Source organism: Salmo salar, chromosome 02 (assembly GCF_965601325.2).
Source record: "Salmo salar chromosome 02, fSalSal1, whole genome shotgun sequence".
In the NCBI taxonomy this organism is placed as follows: domain Eukaryota; kingdom Metazoa; phylum Chordata; class Actinopteri; order Salmoniformes; family Salmonidae; genus Salmo; species Salmo salar.
This window is the reverse complement of record NC_138292.1, coordinates 84,387,880-84,399,706: the sequence shown is the minus strand read 5'-3', so window position 1 is coordinate 84,399,706 and position 11,827 is coordinate 84,387,880. Positions and strand designations below refer to the sequence as shown.

Below are 11,827 nucleotides of genomic sequence, written 5' to 3'. Positions count from 1 at the left end.
ACACCTGCTGCTTATTCAAACCAGCCCACTGGGCACAGACGTCAGTTCAACATCTAGTTTCTATTTACATTTCTTTGAGTCGTCAACTAAAGTGAATTCAACATGAAATCAACACAAAATGTCACCTGTCACTGGATTTAGTTTGCAAGTTGGGTGGAGTCCAAGTCAAACCAAGACTCTTTATTTCTGAGCTCAGAGAGAATAACAGAGTTACACAGCGCAGTGTTGACAGTCTGAATTCCTGAAGCATTGAGTGATGAGCACATATCTTTATAGTTTCCTGTTCCTGGGACTTCAAAAAAGGACTTTATTCATACAAGGACACAGGTGCAAACAGCTGGTCTGCAATGCAGGATGATACTCCCAGGAGCAGATTATAATAGGACAGTTTCACAAGGTTAGTCACATACTCAGTTATGCGGACACATACGATTAACATTTTCCATTACAGAGTCTGAATATTTTCATTTAATAAAATCATCAGTAGACCAACAATGCAAATGTAAACAATGGAGCAAATGCATCACATCCAAAAATCACTTGATTATCTGTAGTGCTGGAGGAATGACACACCCAGATAAACACACACATAGAGTTTAAAAAGGACCATTTAAACACATGGAATCTGATCTACTTTATATTCAAACTGACAAACTCCATATTCAATTCATGTTTTATAACAAAAACATACAAATATATGTTTGAGTATACTTTGTACCATTTAATTTCATATGGTATAAACAGGTAAAAACATTCTCAGTCAACAATATAAGACAACGGGAACACTGTGTATGTTCTCTGATTAATTTTAAGTCAATGTGATGTGAAATATCAATTTACACACTAAGAGAAGTAATTAAGTCAATGTGATGTGAAATACAAGTTTACACACTAGGAGAAGTCATTATTCTCTCCTGTGTGGATTTTAACATGACTTTTAAGTGACTGTGATGAGCAATATGTCTTCCCACAGTCTGAGCACTTGTAAGGCTTCTCCCCTGTGTGCAGTCTCATGTGTTCCTTCAGGCTTCCTGACCGGCTAAATCTGTTTCCACACAGGGCGCAATGGTATGGGTTCTCCCCTGTATGTATTCGCTCATGAACTTTCAGGCTTCCTGACTGGCTAAAACTCTTTCCACACAGGGTGCAATGGTATGGCTTCTCCCCTGTGTGTATTTGCTCATGAGCTTTAAGTGTATCTAACCGCTTAAAATTCTTTCCACACTGGGCGCAATGGAAAGGCTTCTCCCCTGTATGTGTAAGCTCATGAGCTCTCAGGTTTCCTACCTGGCTAAAACGCTTTCCACACTTGGGGCAATGGAAAGGTTTCTCTCCTGTGTGTATTCGCTCATGAGCTTTCAGGTTTCCTACCTGGCTAAAACTCTTTCCACACAGGGTGCAATGGTATGGCTTCTCCCCTGTGTGTATTCGCACATGAGCTTTGAGGGTGTCTAACCGCTTAAACCTCTTTCCACACTGGGAGCAATGGAAAGGCTTCTCCCCTGTGTGTGTTCGCTCATGAGCTTTCAGCTTTCCTAAGTGGGTAATACTCTTTCCACACTGGGCACAATGGTATAGCTTCGCTCCAGTGTGTATCCTCTCATGTCTTTTCCTGTTAACTAACCTTTTAAAACGCTTTCCACAGTGGGCACAATGGTGTGGCTTCTCCCCTGTGTGCATTCGCTCATGAGCTTTCAGGCTTCCTAACCTGATGAAACTCTTTTGAATCTGGGAGCAGAGGTGTTGTTGTCTAGCTGGTTTGGACGTCTCTGGCTCTGGTTCCTCCGAGTTTGGTTTTTCTCCTGCCAAAGAGTGTTTATTTAAAAGAGAGACCTGAATGAAACCTCCACATGATAAAACTGCCTTGCTATGAGGTTTAATCCAAATCAGATCCCTCAATAACCAGAGGCAAGTTTTTTAACATTTAAAAATGTAAAACAATCTTGGTGTGATTTTAAAACAAATGCTGTACAGCTTCCTGGTAATTACTGATAATAAGTTTACATTAATATTTTATTCATTCTGTTTTAGAAGTCAAACAACTAGACAGTTCAATGACACCCAAGACACAGACATCACTTGATTCCTATCAAGCAGGTGGTTGTAAATATATAACCTTCTTAGCTGTATGGTACAGAATGTGACTTTTTCGATACGCATGAAAGCTTATTTTTCTTCAAATTTGTGCACAAATTTGTTTACATCCCTTTGCCAAGATAATCCATCCAGGTGTGCCATATCAAGGCTGATTAAACAGCATAGTCATTACACAGGTGCCCCTTGTGCCGGGGACAATAAATCAGCATGGTTACCACAGCATTCTGCAGCGATACGCCATCCCATCTGGTTTGGGCTTAGTGGGACTATCATTTGTTTTTCAACATTACAATGACCAAATACACCTCCAGGCTGTGTAAGGGCAATTTGACCAAAAAGGAGAGAGATGGAGTGCTGCATCAGATGACCTGGCCTCCACAATCACCCGACCTCAACCTATTTGAGATGGTTTGGGATGAGTTGGACCGCAGAGTGAAGGAAAAGCAACCAATAAGTGCACAGCATATGTGGGACCTCCTTCAAGACTGTTGGAAAAGCATTCTAGGTGAAGCTGGTTGAGAGAATGCCAAGAGTGTGCAAAGCTGTATTTGTATTAGCCGGGGACAGCCCTACTGGGAACAGATACCAGTGGGCAGATCTATTTTATTTGTTACAACTAAACTACAGCACTCACTTTGATGAGTCAAATCTGATCCTTTCTTCTCTTCTCCTCTCACAGTTCCACTCAACCCCGTTGTTTTCCTGCAGTCCACCAGCAGCACAGACAATGTCTTCATACCCAGCAGTAAGGCGCTACCGGGAGAGGTACGACACAGTGACTCCAGGAGGGTGGAAGGGGGTGAGCTAGCATTGTCCTGTTAATCATAAAGAGGGGACACATATCATTATGGATGCTGATGTCACTGTTGACATAAAGTGCTTTACAGAAACCCAGCTGTACCATCTGGTGTTCTGATCTGGAGAGACTCTTCTCTGACTCGTCAGCATCAGGATGTTGTTGAGGCTCCCCATAGGACCCATGATAGTCATGTCTCTCTCCTGTGTGAATGAGAACATCAAACAGATAGTAAACTTATGATCTTCTATTACAATAACAGTAACAGAGTCTTACAAGAGGCATTATTATGTCTAAAAAGGGCCTAAAATCATAAAAAGGGCCTAAAAATCATCATGATTTTTAAATATATTGTTTGTGATGCAAATGTGAAAGGGTGACTTTCACTTTTACTTGAGTCATTTTCTATTAAGGTATCTTTACTTTTACTCAAGTATGACAATTGGGTATTTTTCCCACCACTGTGATGCAAATGTTAAATGGTTGTTCCATAAAATGGGTGCCTTTTGCATCCCTTTGATATTTTAAGTAGAAATTATGCTCCAATATTGAATTTTAAAAGACTGTTATATTAGATAAAGTGCACTTTACACCACATGGAGAAGTCAATACATCTAATGTAAAATTCCCCTAAATATAAGTACCAATAGCAGATTGCCCCTTAAACAATTCAGGCGGTACCGAACAACGTATTCAAGTGTAGAACTTCAGTAGAATGCCCCTTTAAAACCACACATTAGTTCAACAACTGCATAGTTTGTGTCCCTGTATTTAAGACAGTACTCACTGGTGGTAATCGGATATTCTGACTCCTCCTCCTCCTTTTTCACTCCTAAAACGTCTTCCTCCTCCTCTTTTACTGAGATAGCCTCATCTTCCTCTTTCACTCCAAAATGTTCTTCCTCTTCTTTCACTACATTTTCTTCTTTTAATGTTATGGCATCTACCTCCTTTTTGATTCTGAAAGCTTCTACCTCCTCCTCTTCCACTCTGACAACGTCTTTCCCATTTTCCTGTTTCACTGTAAAATCATCCTCTTCTTCTTTCAATGTAATAGCCTCCTCTTCCTCCTCTTCCATTCTGAATGCTTCCTCGTCTTCTTTCACCAGAGCTTCTTTCTCCGTCTAGTTTAGTGAGCTCATGCTCCGGGTGATTAGCCTAGTGCAGTATCAAGTTAACGCATTTGCTAATTTAACAAGCAAATTGCGTTTAAATGAACTAGTAGATACGTAAACAGAATTATGTTTAAAACACCAAGAGTAATATACACAAGATTGGTCGAAAGCGCTTCAATGTTTAGGTTTTATGTTGGCTAGCTAACCACCGCTTTGGTTGACTCAGAAGCCTTTTGTTGCTGTTGAAGAAGCCTCCTGTCCCGTCCACTAGATTATACGTCACGCAAGAAGCATAACCCGAAAGACTCATATCGCCATCTGCTGACTGGAGTGGGTAACGGAGATATGAAAAAAATCTTAATTTCAATCTTTATTCTGGCAAACAATGTCATAAGAAGTCATTTAAAAACAACCAGATGTTATGTTTTCTCTTCCTTCTTACAGCCAATACTTTCCTCCAGGTCTGACCTCCCCATTAGGCAGGATTAGGTGACAGATTGAAGAGGGTGGCATATTCAGAGATAAATTGACCAAGGCTCATCGCTAACAACACATAATAACACCTCATATAAGGCTGCCCAAAAACAATGAAAACGTTGCAAGAGGCAACATGGACAGATAGGGCTCTACCTGTGTAGAGCACATGCCCCTTTACCCTTCCTGTCTCTAAAGTGTCATTTTGGATGGTGGTATAATTTGTATGCATTTTTTTCTCATAGTTATTCTGAACCTGCTGCCTGCAAGTCGTTGTTAAATTTGCCTAAGTGATTTGTGTTTTCCTTCAACTTTCTGAAGAGGAAACAGCCAGGAAATGCCCCTGTCTGAGTGTAGCTGTTAGCGATGATGCTAATGACAACCATCTTCTGGTTGATGGAAAAGCTTTCCCAAAACATTGTCAATTAAATGTTAAGTACAAAGTAGTCTATGTTTACCTGGCAGAATGATATCATGATTATTTGCATCAATCCAGTTGTGAATCAGAAACCTATAAAAACTAAACAGAGAAAATGAAATTTGAGAAAAAAACTAAGAACAGAATTTGGATGAAAATAAATGGATTTGATGGAGATGTTATATATAGATTGAGATGTTATAGGGCCCTAAATATTCTACACATCTTCTCTCATTACTGTATTATTTAGGGATAGTTTAGAGTAACAGCTGTATCCTGAAGTGACCTTTAACCTCCCTGCTCCTCAGTACTTCCACTGGATCAAAGCTTCAGCCATGTAGGATACATGATAGTGGCAACACATGGAGTTGGGTTGGATATAGTCATGGTAGGATACATGATAGTGGCAACACATGGAGTTGGGTTGGATATAGTCATGGTAGGATACATGATAGTGGCTTGTATATAGTCATGGTGGGATACATGATAGTGGAAACACATGGAGTTGGGTTGGATATAGTCATGGTAGGATACATGATAGTGGCAACACATGGAGTTGGGTTGGATATAGTCATGGTACAACAAATATTGTGGTTAAACTCAAATATACTAATTGATAAAACAAAACATATATTTAAAAAAAAAGTATAATTTTAGTGAATGATATCATAAATAGGATTGGTGGAGTTATGTCACACATGCAGCTAACACAGACATATGGAAATGTCTGCTCTACCCAAAATTACAACCAACTAATTGCAGCATTACCACAAAAATGGAAGAGGCAAGTAGAAGGGGAAAAAAGTAAGGAACTTGTATGTCGGCCCTGCATTAAAGAACATAAATGGTTAAAGAATTACCACAAAAATGGAAGAGGCAAGTAGAAGGGGAAAAAAGTAAGGAACTTGTATGTCGGCCCTGCATTAAAGAACATAAATGGTTAAAGAAAAGTGTGATAAATAAAAACATATTCCAATTTCATTTAAGGACCAAAAAACTGACAGCTGTGCCGTATAAATTGCAAAATAGTTGGGAAGAGATTTTCGATGTACCCATTCCATGGCACATGGTTTATGAATTGATACGCAAAACAACGCCGGATTCAAAACTTCAAATTTTTCAATTTAAAATACTATACAAAATTCTTGCAACCAATAGAATGTTATGTATATGGGGGATACAATCTTCCCAGCTCTGCAGATTCTGCTGTGAGGAGGTAGAGTCATTCAATCATTTATTTTGGTATTGTCCATATGTAGCTCGTTTTTGGTCACAGGTCCAGGAATGACTGAAGAATTGTAACATTTGCCTAGAACTAACACTGCAGATAGCAATACTGGGTGATTTGAAAGGCCATAGTCAATCAATCAATAATATAATAATTATTTTAGCAAAAATGTTTGTTTAATTTACAATCTGTAGAAGCTATGAGAATAGAAAGTTTCAGTACTTTTGTGAAGCATCACAGCACAGTTGAAAAATATATGGCAAATAGAATTCCAAAATGGATGGTGTTGAGAGATAGATGGGAGGGGTTGAATGGAGCTGAAGGGTGAGACTAATAACAAGATAATCAATGTAAAACATACGGGGTCTGTAAAAATGTATATAGGTTCAGAACTTTTGTGAATAGCAGTTGCAAATAGAAATCAAACTGGATGGACATCAGAAATAGAGGAAGGACTAAAAACAAACAAAATATAACTATTGTAAAATAGATTGTGTCTGTAAAATGTGTATAAGATGTATAAACTGAAGGTAGAAGCTTAAGTGTTATTGTTTATTAGTTTACTCCAATTGGGGGAAGGGTGGTAGGGTTTGCGGGGAATAATAAAGGTATATTCTAAAAAAGAATGTATATCTATACAGGTATGTGTATGTATATATGTATGCATATGTGTATGTATATGGATATATATATTTACAAAAAAAAAGATATGGGGGATTGGAAATGATGCAGACAATTACATTGATGGAAGCAACAATCCTTCTGCAATATTAATCTGATTCACCGCTTAAAAACAAACACATGAAAAGAAAACAACGTTGAGTCAACCAGTTTTGCCCAGTGAGATATTGTTTGTGGGAGAGAATATATTAGACGGTTGCTGTCTAAAAGTGATTGATGTGTTTTTCTGTGTCCTTTGGTTGTCCTCTCGCTGAACTGTTAATGACATCCTCTCCGGATGTTCTCACCATATTTAGTGTGTGATTATGTGACTTTATAGTGCAACTGTTTCTTTGTAGTAAAACACGTTTGAAGTAAAACATAATGTCCTGGTGATTGATGTGGTGTGTAGTGATCTTGTTGAGCTTAAAGAAATGTGTTTGATGTAAAATATGTGGGATGTCTCAGTCAACCCCCCAAAAGCCCCAGAGGCCTAACACCATCCTCTTTGAAAGGGTCATTGTACTCTTTAACTATGCTTCCTTTACTGACGACCTAAACAGATCAATTTTACCCTTACAAATAGTTGTCAGCTATCCAGATTTAATGGTCAAGAGGTTGTGAACCTAGAGGGGTCCTTGCAGACATGTTGTGTTTAGGTACACATATGTTTTCTGTTTATGAAGGAATAAATGATTGACAGGATATAGACCACAAAAAATATATAATTCTAGTCTTTAACGATGTGCCCTTTACTAATGACTTAAACAGATCATTTTAACACAGGCTAAGTCAGGGGCACACAGTGTGTTTTCTTGGTAGTCTTAAACAAATCTACTGTGAAACAAAAGTATCCACATCACACACATGTACCTTGTCAGATATAGTTTAAATGTATTCATATTTGAGTTTGTATCCCAATATGACACTTCAAATACATCACAGAAGACTGAAATGTAACAAAATGCCTATTGTGTTTATTGAACTGTACATTGAGGTGCTCAGTTGGTCAACGTTCCCCTCTAGTGATTCCCCAACATCTTGTCAACATTGTCGTGACGTTGTATTAGTTAATGTGACGATTGTTGCTCATCGAATGATTAACTGTTTATAATTGCGTGCTTAAATGAATCAAGCAATGAATCAAGCAATTATTAACTCATTAACCTGGGGCACCATGGGAAAATTAGTTTTATTGAGTTTCTATTTCCCAAATTAACTCAAAGAATATCAGAATATCGATTTTACAACAGTCGCTAAATTAATCAACCTCTAGTCTCATGTCTGAACGTCGCATAATCCGGGAATCTGCACGAACTCGGGCTTCACCAATGAGTTTACCACACCAATCTTAGTTGATTATTTATTTACTAGCAAGCTAAAATGATGATAAAAATACACATACACAAAACACAGTCTAGGCTATTGATTAGGACTTAGTATAACGGGCCAACGCACTATGGCGCGTGTTACCCAAAATGGGGATTTCTAAGAGAGAGAAACAAAGAAAGTACACGAGAGAAATATACATTTGGGTTCATTTGTCAGCTATGCTTATTTAACCCTAGCCTTTCCCCGAACTGCCGCTCTTATGGGTCCAAATATAATGATGTAATTACGTGTTGGAGATCTCAGAGGGGCGTCCCGCGTGGCTCGTTTAGGCTCCTCAAGGGCGCACTGCTCCGACGCAACTCTCTGATTGTCCTCACGATGTCAGTGTCCTTGGCTTGGTGGTCTGATTTCTTCCCTTTTCTCTGTGGTGTCGTCTGAGGACAGACAGCTCTGTAGCTCAGAGCTCACAGCGTATGAATGAAATAGTGTAGATACCACGATTCGATGAAGAGTGGAGGCTAGGTGGTTCGGCTTGATTTCACCCGCTTAGACACAGCTACTCATCCGTAGCTTGGGTAGAAACAGATTTCTTTGTCTTCAAACTTTGTGTTGCGTTTTGGGGTTCGTTGACCATTTAGACCTTCGCTGCAGCTTGCGGTCTCTTTTAGTCTAATGTTAATTCTCCAGTCTTCTGTCTTATACCCTCTGGTCAGAAGTGGGCGTAACCGCCTTTAGGGCAGTTCTCTGGGCGTACCAAGTTAAGGGACAAGGCCTAGATTTTACTCAAATCCAATTTTAGACACTAACTTCACATCTCATCTTTACCAAAACATTATCTTTGATTTGGATATTTTCTACACAACGTACAATGTATAAACATCAGACATATACATGGGAAACTCTTAAAGGTACAATGTTTTCATAATAACGTCATCTGTTAACCATTAATAACAAAACAAAAATGACATACATTTTCATATTCCATCCATCGTTATGAACACCATTGTGGCTGACGGAAACCATTGTTCCAAAGTCCCTTTATTGCATGTTTAATGTTCTGAGGCCAGTTCTCCATTGTGAGGACAAAGGAATTTCTCTGTGGCCTAAGGTTTATCATGGGCGTGAGGGGTCATAAAACCCCCACATCCTCATACCCCTAGATCTCTCCTCCTCTGTTGAGAGAGACCCTGTAGGATTGTGGTCTCCTGTAACCTGACCTGATCAGGACAGTCATGACAGTCCCCCTCTGGTAGGTTCAACTTGGAATGATTCTGCATGTTGCAACCCACCATAAGAATGACTATCGGATGTCCTGGTTTGTGGATCATCATAGCAGCCCCCCCCCCCTTGGTGGTTCACACTGGTAGGATTTCCACAAGCTGTGGGTCACCACCAGAATGGACCTAGGAGGTCTGGCAGTGGCTCTGTGTTCCGGCCCGTTGTCCGGTTATCCTGGCTAGTGGACCTAGGCAGTAACTTGGCAGACGTTAATAACGCACAACACTCAGGCAATACAGCATTACATTTCCTCCCCAAACGAGCGGCGTTCGGGCTCTACTGCTTCCTAAGTGTCAAAGGAAATGAAACGAAAAACTGGAATAGAAACATGAAAGTATACAAAATGTGTCTACCACACCTTAATCATCTAATATGGACTATGTTCTATATATGTCCAAGGTCTTGGCTAAATGGCTCTATCATGGCATTGTCTCTAATGTCATGTCTAGGGTGATCCTACTTGCAGGTGGGTAGTTAAGGCACTTGGAAAACCTTGGCCCCTGAAGGCCAAAGCTTATATCGGGGACATTACTGGGCTGCCCTAGCGAGTTCGGGAGAGGAGGCTGGGACTGGGCCCCCTAAGGGGGTTTCCGGATCCTTTGCCAACTTTCCAAACATCGGGATTGCTTCCGTCCCACGGGTGATCCTAGTATAAGACCTCATTAGGTCTTCCATTGCACGTGTGCGCCTGTGTACGTAGTAGGTGCACACGCCAAGGGAAATAAGACCAAGGATCATAGTAACAGTCAGGATACTGTCCGGCACCGTCCAAGAGCGGGCGACAGACAAATCTTTTGGTCTGTAGTCAGTAGGGTCGACTAAAAGTGCCTCATCCAGTACGCTAAGATCAACAGTCATGGGTCCTTCATACTGGATTTGGTATTGAATGGCTTGTGGTAACTCAAGGGAACGTTTAGCAAAAGCGTCCGGCATTTCAATCTCTGTGTCTATCCTGTTGTCGGGAAGTTGGTACAGAGCGAGGTCGTCTATGTGAATAATCGCCTCCTCTGGTACCTTAATAAAAACAGTCTGGTTGGGGAGGTTCAATTGGGTGATGGAGTCATGGCGTACGTAAGTCATAGTGGCGGACGCGAACGGTGTGTTGACCAACCATCGGTTCCCTACCACCTCCACTTGTGTGGTGGTGGCCCCATCCCTGGCTGTTAGTTTGGCTCTACAGCGTTCTTCGCTGGTGATAGCTTTAATACCACAAAGACGCTCAGTGTTATCCCTGACAAACGGTTTGCTAGGACAGAGGTAGTGGACGTCTTTGGTTAGAGTACACATTAGCAGGTTAGGGGTGAGATAGAAATCTGGGTTGTTTTCCTGGTAAGCTACAACTGGGGGCGTGGCAATCTTTACGTGGGTACTGTCGCGCCAAAATCCTACATTGAGAACCGTTTTCAATCTATAGATATTCTCCAGTTCAACAACCGGCAGCGTCAGTAGAAAACCCACTTCATTAAGATCAACATCAACGTGTATTGGGATGGCCGACCCCAGACTATAGGCCAAATGTGACTGTAACGGCCTTATCGTGGTTGAAGTAGCTGAGGTCAATATGTCGTGCACCACTGAGAGGGGCACTAGATATGAGGGGATTCTATTCATGGCCAAGTGGTCCATGGAAGAGCTAACTTCACAGAGAAAATCCTCCAATAACAATCAAACCAATTGGACATGGGCATAGTCATGGTTCATGACCTCTGCTAGCTTTCCTACAGACAGGATAGTTTTGTTCAGGAGAGTAGCGTGTGTGTTGACCACCAGAATAGTGTCCTAAAGACGTAGCAGCTGGCTAACAGACAACCGATCAACCTATTGTGTGTATTGAACATTCATATTGGACTGTAGCAGTTAGCTAACTGGCTAGTGATCAACCTATTGTGTGTATTGAACATTCATATTGGACTGTAGCAGCTAGCTAACTGGCTAGTGATCAACCTATTGTGTGTATTGAACATTCATATTGGACAGCCTTACCTATAGAGTAGCACCACCACCCATCAGCCCATTCTCTTCTTGATGTCAAAGCTGCAGTGTATTGTTGCTGTAGGAGTTTATAATTAATAATCCTATTTATTTCAAGCCACACTAAGATGTCACCACACTATTCCTTTAAAGCCCCTCTGTCAGATATAAATCATCAGAGTGGGAAACCAACTGAAATGAAAACAATGTAGCAAATGTATCACTATCAGAGGTGTGTATTATGACATCAGATAGAACGACTCAGACATTCCAAATATCACCTGATTATCAGAGGGGTGTATTATGACATCAGATAGAACGACTCAGACATTCCAAACCAGGCTTCATCCATATCATGAAGGTGGATATTGATCCAACCATTTCAAAAGTAATGACCGGGCTGATGGAAACAGAATGTGTCTTTACAATTTTATAAATGCCGACAGACGATTTGTTAG

The 11,827-nt window shown here is 40.5% G+C and overlaps 1 protein-coding gene across 1 annotated transcript; it reads right to left on the bottom strand.

Moving 5' to 3' along the window:
* Positions 1-254: 254 nt before the first annotated feature.
* On the bottom strand, positions 255-4,255 carry LOC106608468 (uncharacterized). Its single transcript, XM_014206397.3, has 4 exons — positions 3,681-4,255; positions 2,999-3,096; positions 2,732-2,912; positions 255-1,802 (listed from the first exon to the last, which is right to left on the bottom strand). Exons 1-4 carry the CDS (start codon positions 3,970-3,972, stop codon positions 892-894), a joined length of 1,482 nt encoding a protein of 493 aa, XP_014061872.3. The 5' UTR covers positions 3,973-4,255; the 3' UTR covers positions 255-891.
* Between the last annotated feature and the right edge of the window lie 7,572 nt (positions 4,256-11,827).

Coding starts and splice junctions, on each gene's coding strand:
- LOC106608468 (XM_014206397.3), bottom strand. CDS start 3,972: ATGGAAGAGGAGGAAGAGGAGGCTATTACATTGAAAGAAGAAGAGGAT. Junction 2,913..2,998: donor CCAGATCAGAACACCAGATG/GTACAGCTGGGT, acceptor TATGATTAACAG/GACAATGCTAGCTCACCCCC. Junction 1,803..2,731: donor ATCAGATTTGACTCATCAAA/GTGAGTGCTGTA, acceptor ACTCTTTGGCAG/GAGAAAAACCAAACTCGGAG.